This window comes from Bombus fervidus, chromosome 11, assembly GCF_041682495.2.
Source record: "Bombus fervidus isolate BK054 chromosome 11, iyBomFerv1, whole genome shotgun sequence".
In the NCBI taxonomy this organism is placed as follows: domain Eukaryota; kingdom Metazoa; phylum Arthropoda; class Insecta; order Hymenoptera; family Apidae; genus Bombus; species Bombus fervidus.
In genome coordinates this window covers 6,908,509-6,931,572 of record NC_091527.1, presented here as the reverse complement: position 1 = coordinate 6,931,572, position 23,064 = coordinate 6,908,509, and the positions used below count along the sequence as shown (strand labels likewise).

Sequence of the window (23,064 nt, the reverse complement as noted above, 5' to 3'; positions counted from 1 at the left end):
GAATATCCAGAATTTTCTAATGTACTAAACAAATATCCTTTATTTAGATTGTAATACTTCGGTTGAGATTTATGTTTATGCATCGTACTAAAAAATGTTAGTAAATTATAAGAAGATTAAAAAGAAAAATTTGATTAAAAATTAAGACATCCTTTCAAAAAACTTATAATTAAAAAAATATTATTTTGTAGATAAAGTTACTAAAGAATTTTAATTAAAAGTTAGTTTGCATAGGGTTCTTTACTGCCATAATCCAGAACTGATTTAATTCTCCCCTTTCGATCAGACGTTTCAACGACGAATAGAATACTTGGGTTGAAAAATAGCGCGAAAGATATTTCATCGATTATTTACACCTTTTGTATGACAAACAAATTTATTAGATATTTTAATATTACAATCGAAAAATATTTAGAAAATATTTTCAGATGTAAATAATATATAAAGTTTTCTATATATTCATATATAAGAATGTAAGAATGTAACGAATAAGAATGTAATAAATAGTACTGTATACATGATTTTCTTAACATTTCTCATATTTAATATTTAAAGGTTTTAGAAGTATTTTAATTTGTATTCTTCTGCTTAACAGTAGCTTTGTTAACGTAAGGAAGAAATTAAACGATTATCATAAGATATAAATCTTGCTGATAGCACGAAAAAATATATTATCTTTATGGACACATCGGCTTTTTATTTATTGACTTACTCAGTAACATCCAATTGGAAATCTTGAACACATTGTTCGTATTATTTTGGTGTCTGGAAAGTTTACTGAAACAACGAGGGATTAAGGCGGTTACATAATTTGAGACATCGATCCTAGAGTGAATAAAATTCATAATTTCTGTTCAAATACTTACTGTATCTGTTATATTTATAGTAGCATCGTAGCATGCTTTCCATTCAAAACAGCAGTGAAATAAAATAGATAAAATAATCACTACTATCAACAGTCCCCATAAAAACCAAAACATACACAAACGAATATTCATACACATTGGATCGATTCGGTAGTATCTAAAATTATCGCTTGCTGATCCTAAAAAATAGTCTTTTTATACGTCTTTTAATAATATTTTTTGTAATTCTATAAATTTTAATTGTAATTTAGCACTGATAAATATCTTTTATATATTTTTCAAATTCGCGCGAGTTATCGACCGAATCTAGATTCGATATCTTAATTTACAAACTTCCGGTCTCGAAATGCATGTTGCATATAGCATACGGTTGCGCGAGCACATGCCTTATGATTGGTCCAATTTAAATTTCAGATTCCGTAGGAACATTGTTCGTTGTCATTTTACAATTAGTTTGCGTGAATATTTTCCATTTCGTGAATAGTGATGTCAAACCTGTGTCTTGTAATCTTTGTTTAGATCCACCGAAATGTACAGCTTCGTACGTCGATGCACCGTAGGAAAGGTGAGTAGTATCTGCTGATTCCATTGTTATAAATTTCTTCTGATCTGCTTGGTATGCTTCACTATCCCAAAAACCAACTAACGGATTTCTCGCATCATTACTTTCTCCGCTGCACGTTCGTTTGCTTCCCGATATGATAGGAATATTTATGTTTACACAAGTGGAGCGCGATTTAGGCTGACCGTTAACGATCGATGTTATAAAACAACGATTCTGCGACATTCTGTTCCCGATAAATATAGACACAACGAGATAACAATTGAATGGTGAAATTTCTTTTGCCGCCCCTATTATTGTTTGCCTTTCGTTCTTATCTTACGGGAGATACGTTAGACTTGATTTAACATATTTGCGTCCGTTCGAAGCCCTGTCGTCCTGATTAGCAGGGAATCGGTACATATTGATAAACCGAGTCACAGATATATATATATATATAAATATATCCAACTAATTATGAACTATTTGTAGCCACGAATTTAACAAACGATATATTTTCTCTGTTTACAAGACAACGAATTGTTTGACAATTTCTTATATTTCTTATATGTATTTTGCCTTACTTCACACTCGTTTCTTTACACACATTTACGTATTGTAAACAATGATGATATTAAACTCATGCCGTTGCTATAATTATACCAGCAAGAGTACGGTTCTACTTATGATTTTAGTACAGATACAACTGGCTTCTAAATGAGACATTCACTTGGGACCATTGCTTAGCTTATTATGAGTCATTCAACACATTCGTAGCTTCGTGATCGTATTTGAATAGTGAGAGTATTTGTGTTGTCATTAATATAAATTATGGCAGCACTTCTTAACCATAATGTTAACATCTGAGGACAATGCCTCTCTTGACAAAAATAGACTTCCTATTTATAGGATATACTTATATACTAATTCATGTAAAGCAGGGTGAATTGAACATACATTTGCTGTTACTTTAGACAAAACCTCTTATTAATATAGGAACGCTTAAGTACTAATTATAATAGCTTTATACAAGTTCATAACTAAAATCTTTATTCTACAAAATTTGGATCAATGAAACGTTAAAATATTCAATAACACTACTGCGATGCTTATATTTGTTATTAACCATGTTACTGAGGACGAAATAACGGCAGAATTTTTCTCTGTTGTAGATTCAGGAGTCGAAGATGTTGCGGTTGTACTAGTTCCTCCGGGTTCTGTAGATGATTCACAATTGCATATATCTTCAGTTTTCAAGACATATGCTGCATTTGCCGTGAGTATAACATTTTGTGCCGAAATATTTGACCTAAAAAGTGGAATTAAATATTCCGAGTTATCCTCGCGAATTCGGCAGTTAATCCCTTTTGATATGACATTTGCTTACGTAATGTTAACTGCATTACTGGATGCGATAGCAATTTCTACCGGATCTGTTAAGTTCGGATACACCGACGTTAGATTAACTATTTCTTGTCGTAGACCCAAGTTAATAACAATGATATATGTAGGATTGTTTGCTAAAGATCTAATAAAAAATAATATTAGATACTTATTGAATATATAATGTAATGTATTAGATATAATATATATATATAAATATATATAAATATATTATATATATATATATATATATAAATTTATTTTTTGATATACTATAATTTTTATAATTTTGAATATTACATATATGTATGTCATTGCATTACAAACCTTTTAAAGACAAATACACGGTCACTGTTTAAGGTTGCAAATTCATAATTTCCATGAGTGAATACTTTATCTTTTCTAAGAGTAGCAAGTGATTTATATGTCTTCAAATTGCTCTGTGAACTTTTTAGCTGTGCTTTAACGTTTCTTTCTATATAATCTGGATGAACAGGAAGATATGTAGTTTTATTAGATGAAAATCCTGCTGAGGTACTAGAGTCCCATTGCATCGGTGTTCTTGCAGGATCTCTGGAATAATTTCCAAATATTTCCTCTGACCTCGAACAACCCATGGGGTCGATTGTTTCATTCCATGATATCTTTCTGTCTAACATTCCAATCTCTTCTCCATAGTAAGTATATGCTTGACCAGGTAACAGTAGACTAAGCATATGAAGTCCATCAACGCGATTGAATCCAATTCTTGAGGCTGCTCTTGAAGTATCATGATTGGAAAGCTAGAATTAGAAGAATAGACGTATCTACTTAAATTTTAGGCAAACAATGAGAGATAATCGTAGCAATATATGTGCTCTTACCACCCAATTTGTGCCTGCTTTGTTTGGAAGTTTCTTTAACCAGTTTTCCAGAACATTTTTAATATGTTCAGCGGTGCTTGTATTCTGAACAGAAGTAATAAACTGGAAATTAAAGGGTGGAATTCCATTGTGCGTAGCATTACCATAAAGCGATATCAACACTTCATCAGAGTCATAAGACTCTGCAATTAATAATCTGTGAATTAATAGTTGCAATATTTTAATATAAATATTACAGAATAAGATAAGGTGAAATTTGTGATATCTCTATACATACTTTGAAGGAGCATTATTCTCTTTTACCCAATTATCAATATAAGAACGAAACTTGTATACAAGATCTGTGCTCTCTGGCAGACCAGATGTGTAGGTTCCATTCCCTACAACAGGCTCGTCTTTTAAATCCTTATCTTCATAAAGATACGACACTGCACCGATTCGAAAACCATCAACTTTTCTTTTCAGCCAAAAGTTGAACACATCCTGAAATATGTAAATAAAGTTTTAAGCATATATTAACTTCTTATTGAATTACAAAATAAAATATTATCATAATGCAAATACTTTACCAATAATTCTTGTAACACATTTTTATTTCTCAAATTGAGATCAGGTTGAGATTTGTGAAATTTATGGTAATACCATTGCTGCCTTGTATCGTGCCATGTCCATGCTGATCCCTCTTTGTCACTGTAGATGCTTATCTAAATCAAAAGAGAATATTAGCAAGCATTTGACAAACTTGTTTCAAGGATTATGAATAATTATTTACCCAGTTATTAGGTGGTATCTTGTTGCCATTTTGATCCTTGGAACCGTTTGCCCAAATGTAGTAGTCACTGTATCGCTTATCATTTTGACTTGACAACAGAAACCATTTATGTTGATCGCTTGAATGGTTTGGTACTATGTCCAAAATGACCTTTAAGCCTGGAATAGTTTATGTCACTCAAAAAACTGATACGTAATCAATGAAAAAAATGTCACTAACTATTGACGCATACCACGTTTATGTGCTTGTTGTACGAACTCGTCAAAGAGCTGGAGATTACCAAACAGTGGATTTATCTCTGTATAATCAGAAATATCGTATCCAGAATCTTTCAGTGGTGATGAGTAGATCGGGTTCAGCCAAATTGCGTCGATTCCAAGCTCTTGTAAATAATCCAACCGGTTGGTTATACCTGTGTAACATTTGATATTTATTTCATTAACTATGAATTAAAAATGTGAATTAAAAGTTAGAGATACGATATTCAGGTTAAATATTTCTAACATATCGTATTCAAAATTTAGAAAAAATATTTTCACCACGTGTCTTTTATTTACGTATATTCCGTAGAAAGATGTTGTTGTCAAAGTCACCTCATCGTGTTTCCTATAAATTCCGCGCGATCAATCAATTGAAAAATTATTCCCATCGAGCGATAAATTGATTCTGCGTTATCAATGGCACACGGGAAATCTGAAGTAACTTCGGTTGGTACCTTGACCAACAAGCGATAAACGAGCTCAGCCGTAATACAACTCCGAACGCGAAGCCAATTTTTCACTCGTTTAGCATTTACGATACGCTGGCAATAGCTTTAAAAATAGATTTACGAGCCTATGAAATTTCATGACTATTGTACAGGCCTTATATTACATTTATCTAAATTTTCATTTATACACGCGTAACTCGTTTTGTATATCTCAGGTTAAACGATAGCAAACATTCGTATAGAAGCTGTCTCGTTTAAAACGCCAAATTTTCAAACGCAAAATCCCACTATGAATAACAGTTATTTTTACTACGAATTTCGATAACGATACTACGAAATTATCTTTTACTTTCGTTACATGCGCCCACTATCGAACACGACACTTTTCCATTTATCGAACTTACGACTTATTTCGTATTTACGATATCCACGACCACTAGAAACTACATATTTATGCAAGTTCATATTTTTACCAACAAAACTAGCCATAGTTTCGTTTTACTAAATATTACAACGAGTATTCTACTTTCCATAATATTTTATATACACTTTCCCACGTTTCATGCATCTCCGATATCCATAAATACTCGGAAAACCACAACGATCAAACACACCTGTAGATTCCAATTTCCGGTTCATAACGTACCCTTCAAGTCACCCTCGCCATCTCCATTGCTATCCTGAAATCCTCTCGGCCAGATTTGATAGACCAAAGCGGTTTCCCACCATTGTTTGTCCACCAACTGGGAACTTGTCGATCCCACGGTCAGGAGCCCGAAAACCAACAGTAGAATTCCACGGAATTGATGCATTTCGTCAATCGATGTACAAAACTCGACTCTCGATCCGCGATTTCGTCCTGTTATATATATTTTTGGCAGAAACCAGGTTATCGCTTTATCTGCCGTTATCACGATGATTCCGGTGTCCTTATCGCGCTTATTCCTTGCTCCATATATACTGAAAACGCGTCATTGTTTACGTTAAGAATAGAGAATAGAGATGTTCCTTTAATTCCTGTCGCTGCTCGTGGCGGATCACCGATCGCGATAGTAGTTTTTGTTTGAGCAAAGAGAGAGGAAAATCTGGTACCGATTATATCGAGAAAGGGGGTGTAATTGTAAAATGTGCCGGCCATAACAAGATAAATATTAGGATTTGGCGTGTCTAGACAAGATATGATGTTTAATACAAAGCCAATGTATTTCTTCCTGCTTTTTTATTGGGTCATCTCGTAAGTAAAGAGCAAGAGTTACGCATTAAAATTGAAAAAGTGGGAACGCTACTTATTTAAGATAGCAGCGATCGTTTAGTAAAAGTAGGGCAACACGTTCGTTTTAAAAAGCTTCGCTTTAAGAAGGAAAACCGTATTCAAACTAGCTTATGATACTCTTGTTTATTATTTTTCCCGCACACGTAATTTTAAACGTTTTTCACGGCATCTGTGATTATTATTCCTCATCAGAGATTTAATCAAGCGAACTTGCAGCGAGCCGAAGCTGCATCGTTTACACCGTAGCAAATTCATACAACGAAATATATTTTCTGCGACAATTTTATCTGCCTCAGGTATTTTCCTAAACGTCGCAACTTTCGTATTTTACGTGGAAACTTCCTATGCAAAGATCAGTTTCGAACACCTGACATAATGCAGCTGCGGAACCTGATCGACCGATGACAGTCTACGAGATGTTACGTTTTTCGCCACGTAAAATATCTTTCTCTGGCGTTTGTGCTAAGCATTTTTGACGAGGGTTCAAACGATCAGGTAGATACAGCATCGATCGCTTCGCGAATAACGGGACGAAGATCACACGGAAGAAGTACGATGGGTCTATCTATTCGTTGATCTTCGAATTTTTACGTCAGTCCGTGTTTAAAAGATGATATCTCGATACACGACTTACTTTGTCGAAAAGGAAACCGACTTACCTTCTAAATATTATCGCTGGATATATTAAGATGTATCAGCTCAGAAGATACGTTACTTTTCAATAATAAACGATCCATCGTGTGCTAAAAATGCAAATCACTCGATCGCTCACCGACAGCTTGAAATATCTCACGTTCCTCGTATTCCACTTTTCTTTCTTCTCTCTTTGCTTTACGTCCGCTCGAACTCGTACGTTTGGCGTAACTAAATTTCATCGGTTCGCGCTTAATTAAAATTCCGCCTGCGACACGCGAAAACACGACGCGGCGCTGTTTTAATTCGGTCGCGGTAACATAAAGAGGCGAGGCCATGGCGTTTTCGCCATACGAAAAATATACCACCTCCTTTCCCTGCTCGTATTTCAACGAGAGCCACCTGCTCTAACGACGCGATTCTCGCCTCGCGGTAATTCATTCTCGCGGTTAACCCATTTGGCTGCGCTCGAACGGATCTCTCGAACGTTCACCGGACCAACCCTACCTCGGAATGCCTTATTGCGTCGCGTAATTCATCGCCTAAGCCTCTTACGAACCCCAATTTCGTATCACGTAGCCATGGATGATTTATTTGTCCCGTTTTATACGCACCAGTTATTGTAAATTGGAAGATAATCGATGCCATCCGAAATACCCTCTATAATTCGGCTGAGAGCACGCTATTGGTTAAGCTACTAGGGTAGGCGAACGTTTGGTTATTTATCGTGCCGACGCGAATTATTGGAACACGCTGCAGCAAGCAATCGATAACGCGGCAAGTTGGATTATCCGATCCTTCTCGCGATCGTATTTGAACTAATTGGAAGATCGCGGCTGAAAAGAACACGATGGCTCGTGTTCGCTATTTCTTACACGCAACTACACAGGCTTTTGTTTCTTAACGTTGTCAATCTTGTTAACGTTACTCGTCTTAATGATGATATCCCTTGCTTTTACGCAAAGACTTTGCCGATTTATCAGCTATCCTTAACCCTTTGCACTCGTATGTCGAGCGTGACTCTTCAGTTCCACGTCTTTTTGTGAAACGTGCGAAAGAAAACCAGGATTGCATCCTGGAAATTATTTCGAGATATATCCTACACTTAAAAATTAGAAAACACAACAATAGTAATAAAACTGGTATTTGAGTGTATTTCTTTCTTCCTTTGTTTTTATTTAAATTGTCTTATTTTTTTAGTTAAAGTAAATTTCATATAAAACACTTAAAAGCATCGAGAGCTATTGGTAACGAAATTGAAATAAAATTTAGAGTGCAAAGGGTTGAAAGATTTGCACGCATCGAACTCGATAGGTCGTTTACATTTTGAACCACGTCGCGTTAAAATTCTGCACGTTAGTGAGTAAAATAAAGCGTCAGTAAAATCGGAAAATTACCAAAAAAAAAAAAAACGTACTTATGGTGCTTTTTTCTCGGAACCAGTCGTTAGTCACATCGTACAACTCATCCGTCTCTGGTCGCTGTTACGAATCGACGAATCGATGTTATCACAGGTGAAATAATATCTATAAATTTGTATAAATCCTAAAGTTTGTTTGTACTGTCGCAGTTACGTACCTTGTGCCGAGTTTCCCGATATTTTACATGTATTGTATTCGGTTTCCGATTCCCAATGGTATTCGATTGCACGTTGCAGCTCGTGGACCACCAGCGGACCAGCTTTTGGGTAATCAGATGGCGGTGTAATTCGAAAAAACGGTGGAAAGTTGTGTTCTCGACGGAGAACACAGTGACAAGACCATCCTCTGTGTCCATTCAGATCTGTCCATCCGTCTCTCGACTGTTCGTGTATAACGGGGTATCGTTTGTTTCTCGACGTCGGAAAAAGAGAAAACTAACTGCGTGCAATTTGCATAGTGCCAGATAACCCAGTAGTCGATCGAATTATTTTCTTTGCTTTTCACGTATACGCTCACAGACGGACGAGTAAATTCTTGCTCGATGAAACCAGCCAAGGACAGATTAATTCTTATTCGTAAGTTCGTCCCTTCTACTTGCAACTACTTTTTTAACTCGTGGAAATTTCTTACTTCGTAAATATATTTCCGAACAGGAAGAACGTCCGACGTTCGAATCGTTAATAGCGATGTTTGCTTAGGCTGAACGAATTATTGTGACTTTGGAAGGGGAAACGCGAGGAACTTGGACAGCCAAGGACATTCCGGTTGTTAAATTTATTGACAAAATCCGCAATAATTTAGTTGCCAACACAATACTTCCAATATCGTTTCGATATACAATTCGAAATCGATTAACTCTACAAAGAAAAGAAAAACGTGGAGTGGAAACGTTACGATAGTTGAGAGAATCAAATTTTTCCAAGCAGATAATTCGTTTCTTCGCTAATACTAATCACGCATCTATATAATTAAAACTGAAAAAAACTCACGAAAAGTGGGAATTTGTTATCGATTTGGCTTCTCAGAGGCTCGTATTTCCTTTGAATGTTTCTTTTATCTCGGACTGTACCGATATACTCCGTTAAAACGGACATAGTTTTTCGGTTTAATTTAAGCTGTTAAAAAATCGAGGAAGAATTCCGAAAGACTTGCGACGTTGACAAAGTATTTCACCGTGACTCAGTGAGATGGGAAAGTTTCCCGAAAGGTTTCGTTGTTCGCGCGAGCGAACGTGTATAATTCGCGGAATCAGTTTTCTTTATGCACGTGTACTACATTCGTCGCGTGTTTCGCATCTCGAGCACGTTCTTCCGGAGAAATGAAGTTTGCCAATTACCTGGATTCTGGCTTTCAGGGAACGGTGATCGAAAAGCCTGAGCAAAGCAACTAAATTATTTCGATACGGAATATCGCGTGGCTCGTCATAGAGACGGAGAATGCACGACGAAAACAGCTAATCGCGAGTAATTGCGTTATTAAATTTATTTCAGGGATTAATTCGCCTTCTATCGAAGTATTTCAAGCGCGAAACATCGTTATCTGTTTTCTTGGTTTCTCGGGCTGACATCAGGCGATATCTCTCCGCCCTGAGTCGCCTCTAATTAAAAAAGGCAATTGCTCGCGGTTTATTTACGTTTAGACGTAGCCACTGCTTTCATCGAACTCGGTCGAGTATTTACGCGGTGGCGGAAAAACGTTATTCACGAAGGAATTTCAAACTGAAACGGGTCGTTCCGAAGGACGGAAGTGAATTACGGGAAATTGAATGGTCACGGAGGCAGGCGCTCTACCTAAATTATCCTCGTTATCAGTGGTGAACGCTATTAACGAACGCATTATTCCGACGAACGTAATGAAAGCCGATCAAGTATTCGTACACATCGACGAAACTTGTTAAGCGATGAAAATTAATTTTCACGGCGTCGGCGATGGCTGCTCGCGATGAAAACTCGGCACGACTTTTCGGCCGATCGAACGTTTACGGTTCGCCTTCGATCGAGAAGAACCGGGCCGCGGCTTTTTATCGGAATCGAATGCATCGAAACGCAGAGCAGAGCAGGAAAATAGATTGGTTTTTGGTTCGCTCGGCGGAATTTATTCGTCTGGATTTTCCATGTCTCGTAAAACTCACCGATGAAACGGCAAAGATAACGTCGAACCGGTGTTCAAGGAATGTTGTGGAACACGCGTTAGTCGTATTAGCCGCGAATAATTCAACGCGTCACGTTCGCTTATCTCTTTATTTATTCATAACAAGTCATCGAAAAACATATCACAAACGCGTTGCACAATTTTCAAGGAATTCTTTGTAAAGAAAGAAACGAGAGCGGTGTATTCTCCGGCCGAAAATGAGATCGAACATCGCGATATCTGGCGCGGTATTCGTGCAACACAGGAAACTACTTAACGATAAAACGAGCAAGTTCTCGGAGCGCGCCTCGTTACCGCCGCGCCACGCCATCGAGTCCCCTTGTTATTTATCGCGTAGACCATTTTGCGGCCATAATAGGTGAACCGTGTCAGTCTCGCGTCGACACCTCTAAAACCACCCTACATATTATATCGGCGAGGATTCAGCAGCGAGTAAGACCCATTGTTCCCGGAGACACAATAGGACCATTTCCAAGCCAATCAAGCATTTCTGCAAAACAATTAGTACTTTCGCGTTTGCACAACAGCCGGTTAATTTGTAAGCCGCGATGTACACGCCGCGATTATCGATTAATCCTTTTCACGGACTATCGTTCTCTTTTCTCCATCCTTTCCCGCTTTTTTTTCTTCTTTTTCCTTTTCTTCTCACATTTTTCTCCGCCACGACAGCCGGAAGTCGTTTCAACGACGGAGCAGAAAATTTTCTCTTCTCCATTTGTTCCGAAACGATGGAACATTCTTGACGGAACGGCGTTCGTTTTAAGACAGTAATAACGCTTTTTCGTCGACTTGGCCGAATTTCGCGAATGGCGAACGAGTAAAGCGGATGGCGATGTAAACGACGTGGGAGGGTAAGGTGGTCGTAAGACAGAGTGATAAACGGCGACGAAAGGTCTTAAGTTTACGAACCATTACGATCCATTAAAGTTTCACGGCGATCAGACTCCGGCATGAAAATTATTAAACAGTATTAGGCCACGTCGTTCCCGGAACGGGTCACTTAGCGGTGTCCGTAAACGTCCATTAAAGTTCAAGGTGTCGGTTAATGATTCAACGAATCCATCGGTCGGTCGGTGGGTTAGCGCAGGGGTTGGCGCGCTCGGTCGATTCGTTGCGAAAGTTTCTCACGGTTTATCGAGGCTCTGGGATTATTCGTGAAAGTTGAACGACCAAACTGGACTATCAGGATCTCGCGAGGTAATTAAGCTTTGGTGGGCAGGAGCGTTTGCAAGGGAACATGGTCCGAGCCTGAACGTTTCGGAATCAATTGCTGCGCCGATGTAAATAACATTTAATGTCTGTATATTTTGCACTTTCGACTCAGTTACAATTAATTGATTTCTTAGTCGATCGCGTAATGCTGTTTCGGCACGCGTGATCCGCTTGCAGTCGAGCAACGAGATCGACCACCGACTACGAGGAAGAAAGAGTCTTTCATCGCGTACACGTAGAACGAGTTCTTTCTAAAATATCTCTTTGGCTTTGTATCTTCAGTTTGTGTGACTTCACGCGAGTTTCTTAGGATTCTTGGCCTAACGATTAACCTTTCCTTCAGTCTCCTCGATTTTTCCAGAGGAATATTTCTTCGTTGCGTCGAAGGCAAGCGGCTTCCGTCGCTTTTTCTCTCTCTCTCTCTTTCTCTCTCTTCCTTTCTCTCCCTCTCTCACATTCTTCCTCTCGCTCACATTCTAACTGCTCGTTCTTGCAACGAGCTTCTTTGGCTCGATTCTTTTTAGTTTTCTTTTTCTTATCTGTTTTTTTTCCTCAGGGGTTCTCAACGAGATCGTACATCAACAATTAACACGTTGTTCGTCCCTTCGTCGTTTGCGCGTCGTTCAAGGAGGGGGAGGGCAGACAAACGAATCCTCGAACAGTTCACCACGTTCGTTCGATCGAAGCGCGTAGAGCACTTGAATGGCCGCAAGCGACGAACGACGAATCCACAGTATATAATAATGCCAATAATAATGAGCGTAAGCATAAAACGGCTTAACGTCTTACAACGATTTGTGAAGGAACCGGACCCCGGCTCTTTCTTGCTCTCCTGTACAATAGGAATTATACATAGAAGACGGAACATAAAGCTTTATCGCTTCTCGTAGTAGAAGAACGAAGCGGAAAGATCGATACTTTCGCATAATGGGACACCGTGTACCTCCAGGCTGCTGGTTATTTTTCAGATAATATCTGAAGTCGATCCCTTCTACAGATATAGAATTTTTTTTCGGCGCACAAATACACCGTTTTGCATCTTTATCGAGTCTTTGTTCGCCAACGATTTTATCTCGAGTTAGTCCCATTTGGGTAGACGAGCTCGACGTTAGAGAGGCCGCGGTCCTCAAAGTAAACGTATCGGGACGAAGAATTAAATTGATATGACTTTACGGTAGATCGGTTGCTTTGGAAATTCCAATATACTCGTTCGTAATAGATTCGAAGCCATATGGCGGATAGACGATATCCTCCTCTGACTTTTATGTCGTTTGGTAACCGAAAACAAGCATCTTTATACGAAATGTAATACAAATCGACGATATTTCACGAGCAAATCTACCTTCGTTGATACGAGACTCATCGATCGAACAAGCCAATTTGATAAAAGTTTTTCAATAAAATCCCGGTATTTAATGGCGAAGACAATTGCGACGTGGAATTGGCCAACGACGTGTTTAATCTCGAAATTGCTCTTCCGTAAAACGTTTATCGTGTTTTTCATCCGTGACCTTCGTTTATATCTTGTTCTGCGAATTTGTTGGTCGAAAGGGTCAAAATAAGTTGGGCGTAATAGCAACGAGTGCGACCGTACATCGCGTTATCTCGTTGTACGAGTGGGTTAATTGCTCGAGCCTCCTTGGGGAGGTATCGGCGGCAATACGATTACGCGATAAGTCTCGACCTTCCCGCCAGGCGTGGCTGCCTCCTCTAGGTTGGTTAAACAGTTTCTCGATTCAAGCGATATACAATCGTGCGAACGCTTTTACGAGCGCAACGTAAACGTAATCGCATTTCGTTGTATGGCGCAAAGGTTGCGGATAACGTAAATTCGTGCGTGACGTATTGAAACGCGACGAACGCACAGTTACTTGGAATTAGATGGAACAAAGCAACAGGAAGGAAAAGGACAGCAAAGGATGGTATTAGGAAGAGGGAAGGGAACGTATAGCGAAATGATATGAAAGGGAAATAAAGAAATAAAAGGGCAAGAAGGGACAGGAGTAGCAATCGTTCGTATAGATTCAACAACGATTCGAAGCAACATCGTGGCAGATCGATCGCCTTCGATCAGAGGAACGAGAGGATAGAAAAAAAAAACGGGATAAGAAGGGCGACAAAGATGGATAGAGTGGAAAGAACAGCGGAGAATCCGTGTGAAATGTCTCAGGGCACGGAGAATGTTTCCTCGTTTCTGCAGTGTTCGCTATGTTTAACCGTAAACTCTTTTTTTTCATATTTTTTGTCTTCTTTTCCTCTTTTACGTTACATTCAACTTCTCGATTTTATTACTTTTTTTTTTCTTTTTAAATCTTCGCTATGGGCTTAAGTTCTAGTCGGAATTCTTACGCGCTAACGGGACGTGTGCCGTCCACCGTGGATCTTACGATTAGCAATCGATCGAACAGCGAGAATTATTCGAGGCCTCTGAACGACCTGCGAGGAAACGGTCAACGAAACGACGAACTTGAATATCGCCGATGCGAGCAAACGGACGAACCGTTCGCTCCAACTAAAAATCATATGCTTTACAAGTGCTCTATACTCTACTAACCGGTGCTCGTAAATATATTTCGACAATGGTCGAAAAGAGGAACTAAAAGTCGAAGAAACAACCGGCGACGATAGTCGTACGGTTGTCGAACGAACGATCTCCTTCGATCTCGCATCGATGACACTCGTAAATCTCATAAAATCAGCAATCTTCATCTTCTATTTACAACATGGCTAATTATAAGGTATCGATACTCTACACTCGTCCTAATCATCGGACAGATGTCCCTGATGCCAAGGAAGAAGAAGGTTTTACTTGTTTTTATTATTTGTTTAATTCTCCCGATCGTAGTAACGCACCTATCGTTAAGTTGTTAGGCAATAACGCAACAATACATATATACATCGTTTATAATTTCTACTGGCGAGCAGTATTTGTGTTGTATTACGCTTATACGGTAGAAAACTCAGATTCAATGTGCATCCACCTCTCCATTTCGTTCCGCACGCTTTTCTTCCTCCATTAGCGCGAGTGCCGCTCTGCGAGAATATCACCCCTCGTTCTCCACCTCCACTCTTTTCCGCTATCTACCTTACAAAGTTTTCATATCTTACGGTACAACTTTAGATCTCGAAATGTTTCTAAGGAACGCGGCCTGACCGCCCTCTTCTAACTCTTTTCTTATTTATATCGGCGTCGCGAACGAAGAAGCGAGTCCTCTCTCTATCGGGTCGCCGTTGTTTTTTTCGTTCGTCGAATCTCATTTTTTCTTTTTTTTTTTTTGCTCCTTGCCTTCCTTTTCTTTCCGTTTTTAGCGCGAGGACGCCGGGCCGTTGGAGAACGCGCGACATCCTCGATTCGTTCATCGAGGACGATACTATCGCGCAACGCGAGTCCAAATGGTCCTACATATACTTTTATGTTTGATTAATAACGCATCGTTTTATGTTTCTTTGGTGTCTCTACGAGAGTCGTGCAAGCGGTGAGTAAAGACGTCGATTTAAAGACAAACGTTGATCGATAGATCAAAGAGCAGAGATCTCTTGTATATATGTAGATATATAGATAGGAATACATTTCTTTTTTTTTTTTTTGTTTTAGTTATAACCTATAGCGTGTATAGTACTTTAGAGAATGAGAGATAAAAGTGTACAAGTATAATAGTTTTTCGTGGGAGTAAAATCGAATAGAAATCTCGATACGTTTAGTGGGTATAGTAAGTTTAGTACGTTTAGCTTTATTTGTAGAAGAGACATGGCCAGCCCCGATACACCGATATATATCGCCAAGGAGAAACGTTTCGATTAAAAGAAAATACGAGCGATTCGACGAGCTGCGGGAACGAAAGTTACGTTTTTATCTCTCACGCCAGTTCGTCGGCTCGTTTCGCGAGTCTCCGATTTGCGCGTGAATCGTCGCAACAATAAACGATAGTCGTTCGATTTACTCGCACTCTCGTCAAATTGCTGCACGTTTCGCGCACAGACGACGACTCGCCGAATATTCGCTTTCGAATTGTTTGGTCCGAATGGAAGGTTCTCTCTGTAGAACGTTGGTCGTTTCGCGTATGCAGTTGACTAATCAACGGACGAAAGTCGAAACTAGCATATACCGAAGAAACTATAGAGACAATATCGCGTTCAATAGACGACTCTTCTGTTCGAGTTTGCAATTACATGCTGGTCCAGACTGTGCGTATAACCGTAAAGTTTGATTCTTTTGATTAATCGAACGATGCAGATACCTTGTTTCAGTGATAATTTGCACAACAACCGAATCATAACCAGAAACCAACTGGCTACCACTGGTCCGCGCGATTTTTTTTTATTTTTAATCGAACTTAGTTTACCCACGTTTACGCGTACAAACGCTAATTAGAAAATCGACTAGCTATGTTTTAGCTAATTTTTCGTTTAAAAATCACAGCAATTGAAGATGTTAGAAGTGAAAATAGATAATCAGTGGTAGCTATCGATGTTAAATCAGACTACTAACGCAGCCATATGATTCTACGTGATTGTCATAAAGAAACAACGAAATTGTCCTTAAAGATACGCAACTCTGGGTAATATACGCGTATATATATACATAGATAGATAGAATTGATAGTGACCAGAAGAACGGAATCATCGGGACCGTTTTCGATACGACTGAAAGTGATAAGTGAAGAAATGGAAATTGGTCTGAAGAATTCGATTTGATATATTCGGATAAAACGACGAAAATTCGTTCCGCGAGTCTTTTCAAGTCTTATATATATCTCAAGAATCTGCATCTACCGGTTTTGGTTCCTTTGTTTTCGATAACAACTAAATCCTACCGATCGATACTTCGTACGTAATCTAGAAATGCCAATTTCTAAACTAAAACCCTGCTAATTTCTATCCAACTAATCGTCGCGATCGTTCAACACCTTTGTATAGAAAATACAAAACGTATAAACACGTTGGCTCGGCGCCTAACAAAGTATCTTTTATTACATAAGTATTCGATTTAATCAACCTACGCGAGAACACTGTTCGCTCGATGCGTTTCTAGTTGTTCTAATTCGTTTAAATCGATTCACCGATGGCTGATCGCCTCGAGGAGGCTCTTTTTGTTTCGCATTCTTTTTCTCCGCAGATACGCGGTTCGTATAACCAGCGGACCTGGTACAAAGTAAAAGAGGGAAAATGGGAAAGAAATCGGCGTCAAAGGAGACGTCGGTTCCGACGAGCATCGAATCACGCGAATTCGAGCTATCAATTTTGCTCGACCCGCAATGTCTCTCATCCCATGCGACGTATTTGCAATCAATGTTACTCGCTCGAAGGTATCTGAATACCTTTGCAATATCAGCGGCAAATTTTAGCGAGTTTCTCTCGACTCTATGGAATTCCACAGAGGGTTTTCGTTATCGATTCGCGACGTCGACGGGAGCTGGGGCTGGCCACGCGAAAACGACCTTCTTAAATTCCAACAAATAGAGAATGTCCATCAAAGAGCAAAGCACATTTTCCGCTCGCTGTCGTTCGATTCTAAGTATCTACTTAAACAGCAAACATCGGTAGGCATGATTAAATGGAAAATCCTCGAGTGCCGCGAGCGAGCATTATAATTTCCATTACTTTCGGTTTACGAGGTTCTGCCCGGTGGTCTGCTTGCATTTTGTTTGCCGGGCTATTCATTTCCGTTCGAGCGGAATGGTTTGGATCGTTTATTTTATCGCGACTTCAATTAAGAAATTAGTTGCCCGAGTTTCCAATTTGTTTCAGTGCGATACAATTCGGTGAAAGAAACGTTGGAATTTTGGCCAGACGATAGGAGCACGGCACTCGGCAACGTTCCCTTTAATCAGCGTTCGTCCTAATTCTAACGAGTGAAAAATACTTATCCGCGAGCTGTCGTTCGACAACGACACGAATTTCAAAATATTCCATCGAGTGAAAAAAGGTAGAAACTAATCGGTCGGTCCAGCAACGAAATCACCCGGTGAGAATCAAACTCGTTTGTTCGCAAGGTTGGGGCGCTTCGCGACGATGCTCCTAATAGAAGAGAAAGAGGGGAAAAAACAAGGGAAGGAATGTAAAACGAGGATGAAGATAGTGCCGCTTCAAAAACGACGCTCGGCGAATAAAACGAGCGAATTCAAACGACCGTCCGTGGCATAAACACGCGGCCATTGAATTCGTTTTGTTGCAAGTCCGCTTAACAGGATTGAAAGGATCTTGCACGAGAGACTGGATGAAGAGTAATTGGAATAAATGCACGAAGAAGAGAGATCGTCCGTTTCCATAAATTCTCGCCGATAATGCTGCTGGACGTGTCGATCGTCGAGGTACGCGTAGCACTTTTGATTGCGTCTGATCAATCGCTTCCATTTTCTCCGTGTTCGACTCGGTGCAACTGGCTGCAACGTCTATAAAACACCCTATCGATCTTCCCATGTACTTGCACTACGAAATTCTGTATCCTGTGAATTTCAAGCGAGCTTCCGGCTCGTGTGAATTTCAATCGCCGGTGATGAAACGCGTCCGATCGCGAGAAAAACGGCGCGACGCGACGTGCAGGAGACGTCGTTCCTCGAAGGGAGCGAAGGAGGTTTAGAGTTACGATAGAACGATTCCGTTTGTAATGGTACATACGAGCGAAAAGTTAAGCATCGAACGTTACACGTTAGTAAAATGGCTATGTTAGCGAGCAACGGACAGCCGTTTAGACGGCCGAGTTGCTCTCCGAAAGCAAATTGAAAGGTGAATCAGGTACTTAGTAGCAGAACGTATTTTCACGCGCATACCGTTTCGAGACGATGAAACGCACGGTCGCGACGAAGCACCTCGTTCAGAACAGAAATCGACGAGTTTTCTTCTTTTCTCTCTCTTTCTCTCTCTTTCTCTCTCTCTCTTTCTTTCTTGTTGGTTTACGGCGACGTTTCCCTTGCGATCGAAAGGCTTCGATAATTTTCTCTTGTATCGATGACGATCGTTCGTCCAGCAGTCGAACCTCGAGAACCTGGTAACTCTTCGGATCCCATTTACGGTTTATCACTTCAACGCTTTGCTATTGAGTGTCGTCTACATACGTCCTACTGTATGTGTATACTTATACATGTATATGTGTATATATATATATATATATGTATATCTGTATATGTATGTATATATATTAAATCTCTTTGAACGGTTCTCTTATTAAAATATCTATATCGTATGTATACATACACTATATACTTCTTTTCTCCTTTATACACACATATGTATATCTGTGATCTTTTTGGCTGACATCGCGACCGTGTGTGGTCGCTTATACGATGCTTTCGCAGATTTTGCTTTTCCTGTTTTAAAAATTTGCTTCACCCTACTAACATCAATTTCCCTCCCACCCCAACCCACCCCCGGAGCGAAATGGAGTGAAATAAAACGCGAGACCCTCGGCTGGGTTGTGTAAACGGTTATACGGCTTATACTGGAAGGTAGTACTCCACGTAATTGGCTAAGGTTCACGAGGGATCGCGTGTTTTTTAACTCCGCCAGCGTCGTTTGCAGGCAGATCGAAGGGAAGAAACTCGACGGGGACCCCAACTTTCACATCGTGTTCCTCCGATTGATTTATTTTTTGTTCTCCCTCTCGCGGACCATCAGGGATCACCGAAATCGATTTAGAGATGCTCAAAAGCAAATGTACGCGCGTGGCGTTCGATCAATCGACAACTGTGCACGGAATGTCGTACTATGCTTCGTCGAGATCGTTCCTCGATCGTTTCCCAACTGTGACCGAGTAGCTACGTACGAAGTTCAGATTTCCGGGCAATTTTCTACAAAGAATTTTTTAAGAAACGAACCTCGAAAGATTTCCTAGACCTAGAGACGAAGCGTACAAAAGATCCTCTTCATTTGAAAACAAGCATCCCGATTAAAGATCAAATACACGTTGGTAGACTCGTTTCACAGCGAAAGCGGTTATTCTTGCGAGAGAAGGCTATTTCTTCGCAAGAGCTACTTCTTGCTCCTTCACGCGATAAGTTGGGAAGTGTAATTGGCTCGGATAACATCTCGAGCCTCGTCAAAGAAACTAATTCATCGTAGCCTTTGCTACCAGGATAATGGAAACATCGAAGAAGAATGATAGCTTCGATTTTCTTATGTGCGTTTGGTATTCGTTCGTCGAGCACCAACCATGTGTCTGCGACACTTCGTATAAACTGTACTGCTAGAGTAAATGCTGTTCCAGCGGTAACAGTGTGCGTGTATTTTCCTTTGAATTTCCTTTCGACGTCGAGCTATTTGAAGCAGCCTTCCGACGACCACCAAGTGACTCAGAAGCTATCTTCAAACGACCTTCGAGTGGTCTCACGGTGAAATTCTTTCTTCGCAGGAGAAGCATCGAAGAAACGCGATGAAGATTTCAAAATCGAACATTCTATCAAGCGTACCGTACAAGATTATATAACATGATTTTTAGAATTAACGAGCTCCAAGTCCCAGATTCTGTTTCTGTGGTAGATTCGGTTTGCTTCCATCTTCGACTCGACGCAAACGGAAACGCGGTAGCTCGGTGCGGATTGACGGAGTGTTCTCGCCGGAATTCCGGGTCGTCGGAGTTCCGCTTGACCATCCGGTGAATCTTTTCACGACTCTTCCGCGTCTTTTTACTCTGGCGCGCGCGTTCAAAGCGTAGCCGCGTTTTCTCTTGCGTTTTTCTGCCTGCAAACGACTTGGAATTCGCACGAATTGATTCGCTCTCCGTGAAAATCCGGTTCTCCTACGTTCTGCGTCTACCGAGAGATTCTTCCCAGGTACACTGCCCTTATTGGCCATTTCATTATGTCCTCGGACGAAAAGGGAAGCACGCCTATCCCTTGTACATCGTTTTGGAAATCGTTTAAAGGCTCTTTCGTAATTCGCTCGTTTACACGATTACGATTTTTTTACGACTGGCCTCTTTTATCATTTTCCTGTTAATTACGCGCGATTCTAGGGAGATAAGGCTCGTTCGACGATTAGAGCGTGAATCATTCATCAGCTACGTCTGCAAATTTTAACGACCTTGATAATTTTTGTCGTTCCTCGGAGATTAATAGACGGCAGAATTCTCTGCTATATTTAATCCACGACGGAAAGGCGAGAGTCAAGGATACGTCGATGAGAATCCGTATCGCGAGACTGATTCGTATCGCGGACGTGTTCTCCTCGATTACCTCGGTGCACGGTGAAAATAATACAGTAATACTTTAATCAGTTACAACCTTTGCAGTGTTAGTTAAATCTCTACGTAACTATAGGTTTTTAGACGAGTGGCCGTTAAGGACACGTTCAACTACAATAGATTCAACCACGTGTCGGCCGGTCAATGTTTCGCTAAAATTAATCGAACAGTTGTTCTCACTGAGAACGTTTAATAAGTCACTGTGATCTTTCGAGTATCCGACGGATATCCGATATCAATGTCGAACCTCGAGCACACGGTCTCAGAAACTCACAATTGCTCGTGTCGATGCGGCTGTTTTTAACGCGTGCTCGCTTCTCTTCTTCGTATGCTTCTATTTTTTTTTTTCTTTTTTTTTTTCCTTTTACATCGTACATGCTCTACGTCGTTCTACTAATGTCCGTTCAATTGTTTTAACGTTACTCGACGCGTCAGGTGTTGAAGCGACCCTCGATCAAAGGCAGTGAACACCAATGAAAATTTCAACATTCGAACGAAGGCCGCCGTACACCGCGCACGCGTCTTTCATTATGTTTATCGCACTACCTAATTTAATTCTTAATAAATAGCAAACATGTTTCATCGTGGTAACGATCTAAGCAATCGTTGCGGCGAGCTGGCTTATTATCGAGATCGCGCTTCTATTACTTTCTATCTCTCCTTTTATTTTCCGTTCGAGAGTCACGGCTCGATTTGTTGCGAATAGGTAAAACCACGGTCGAAACTAAATACTCCATCAGCGTATTGGCTAAATCGATAAGTACGTTCGATATAACGCGATTAAACTGGATGTTCGTTTAAATGGAATCTTGCCAGCGTCCGAGGGATTCTAATCTCGAACGTTTGTTTTCCTATTCGAAGAATCTTACCCCTTCGCGAGGGAGTCGGTGAATAATTTGCGCTTTCACTGTACATTGCCTTGCTCTCGCCGCGGTTATATATGTTCAACTTATTTATCTACATGTAGTATTCCTGCGTGAGGTCGCGACTCGGATTTTTCTCATGCAAATCGATTCCGATCTACGACTTCTTTCGATATAACGGAACTCTACGGCCGCCCGGAAAACTTATCGCGACCGCGGGATCGCGAAAGAATCGATGAGCGTTCCGAAAGGAGCATATCGTATGATAATATACGTTTATATAAAATTAGCGACATCGTTCTCTGGCGAAAGAGGAATGGCAATACAGTCCGCTACTAAAATACCATAGAAACCTGTGTTCCATCAAGGACTAAATAAATACGCTATTTATACGTACGTGTGTCTGTGTATATAATATATGTATATAATATATCCTTCTCTGATTTTTGTTATCTTGCGTTCTATTTGATAAGAGCCGTGAACGTACGAGCCACGGCCGGAGACTAGAACGCGTTCCTTTCGTACGTCTTATTACGTTAAGTTATGTTTAAGGCAAACTCACTTTGCTTCCTCGCACACGTAAGCTTCTCCTTTGTCCATCTCGTATATCCTCCCTTCTCCTCTTCTACTCACTTTTCTCTTCTACTTCTTCCCTTTCCTGTGATTAACTGCTTTCGTTTCTTTCCCAATTATTCGCTCCTTCTCACACATACTTGCGTTCTCTCTTTCTCACTCTCATTCTCTCAGGTACCTACGCACATGCATGCATTCGATAACGCCACGCGATCACGTTCGTTGTTGTTCATCCCGTGTGTGGGAGGGTGAAAGCTACCAGTGATTTTCCGGCGCACAGTTCAGACAGTTCGTTCGCCAGCGAAATCGCACCCTTTCGATTCCACTTCCCTTTTGTCCTGAAAGTAGCAACGATAAATCAGTTAGATAAAGAATTCCTCTCTCGGGCATCCGTCAACTCCTTATATTCCCTTTCCTTCCTGCAAAGTAAAATTCGTTTGGTTCTGATATCGCGGCACGAAGCCGAATTCCATTCTACGCTGTTTAGTAGACCGACGCGGCTCTGACGCTATATTTAAACTCTTAGACTGAGACCGTGCCAAGTATAGTAAGGATGATAGAATTTCCAAGCTACGGCAGAGCTAGAAATCTACCTGAACTCATTCGCAATGGCACTGCTAGCAGTT

General features: G+C 40.3%; 3 protein-coding genes across 5 annotated transcripts in view; all 3 read right to left on the bottom strand.

Moving 5' to 3' along the window:
* Positions 1–494: 494 nt before the first annotated feature.
* Positions 495–1,755, bottom strand: LOC141445853 (uncharacterized). Its single transcript, XM_074111976.1, has 3 exons — positions 1,362–1,755; positions 867–1,045; positions 495–777 (listed from the first exon to the last, which is right to left on the bottom strand). The coding sequence occupies exons 1-3, from the start codon at positions 1,651–1,653 to the stop codon at positions 775–777; spliced, it is 474 nt and encodes a 157-aa protein (XP_073968077.1). The 5' UTR covers positions 1,654–1,755; the 3' UTR covers positions 495–774.
* A 617-nt stretch (positions 1,756–2,372) lies between these two features.
* Positions 2,373–7,723, bottom strand: LOC139992410 (maltase A3). 3 transcript variants are annotated; one of them, XM_072013219.2, is made up of 10 exons: positions 7,123–7,723; positions 5,781–6,094; positions 4,658–4,837; positions 4,426–4,583; positions 4,223–4,357; positions 3,931–4,136; positions 3,654–3,849; positions 3,118–3,572; positions 2,795–2,935; positions 2,373–2,716 (listed from the first exon to the last, which is right to left on the bottom strand). In XM_072013219.2, exons 2-10 carry the CDS (start codon positions 5,944–5,946, stop codon positions 2,476–2,478), a joined length of 1,878 nt encoding a protein of 625 aa, XP_071869320.1. In that variant the 5' UTR covers positions 5,947–6,094; positions 7,123–7,723; the 3' UTR covers positions 2,373–2,475. The 3 variants fall into 3 exon arrangements, with proteins under 3 accessions (XP_071869320.1, XP_071869321.1, XP_071869319.1); XM_072013220.2 differs by having other exon boundaries at positions 7,180–7,723; XM_072013218.2 differs by lacking the exon at positions 7,123–7,723 and having other exon boundaries at positions 5,781–6,728.
* A 4,170-nt stretch (positions 7,724–11,893) lies between these two features.
* Calx (sodium/calcium exchanger 3) overlaps positions 11,894–23,064 on the bottom strand; it is a 121,476-nt gene continuing 110,305 nt past the window's right edge. Inside the window, exon 9 of the transcript XR_011801103.1 lies at positions 11,894–22,776. The gene's annotated coding sequence lies outside the window, so the exon portion shown is untranslated. The remainder of the gene's footprint in view (positions 22,777–23,064) is intronic.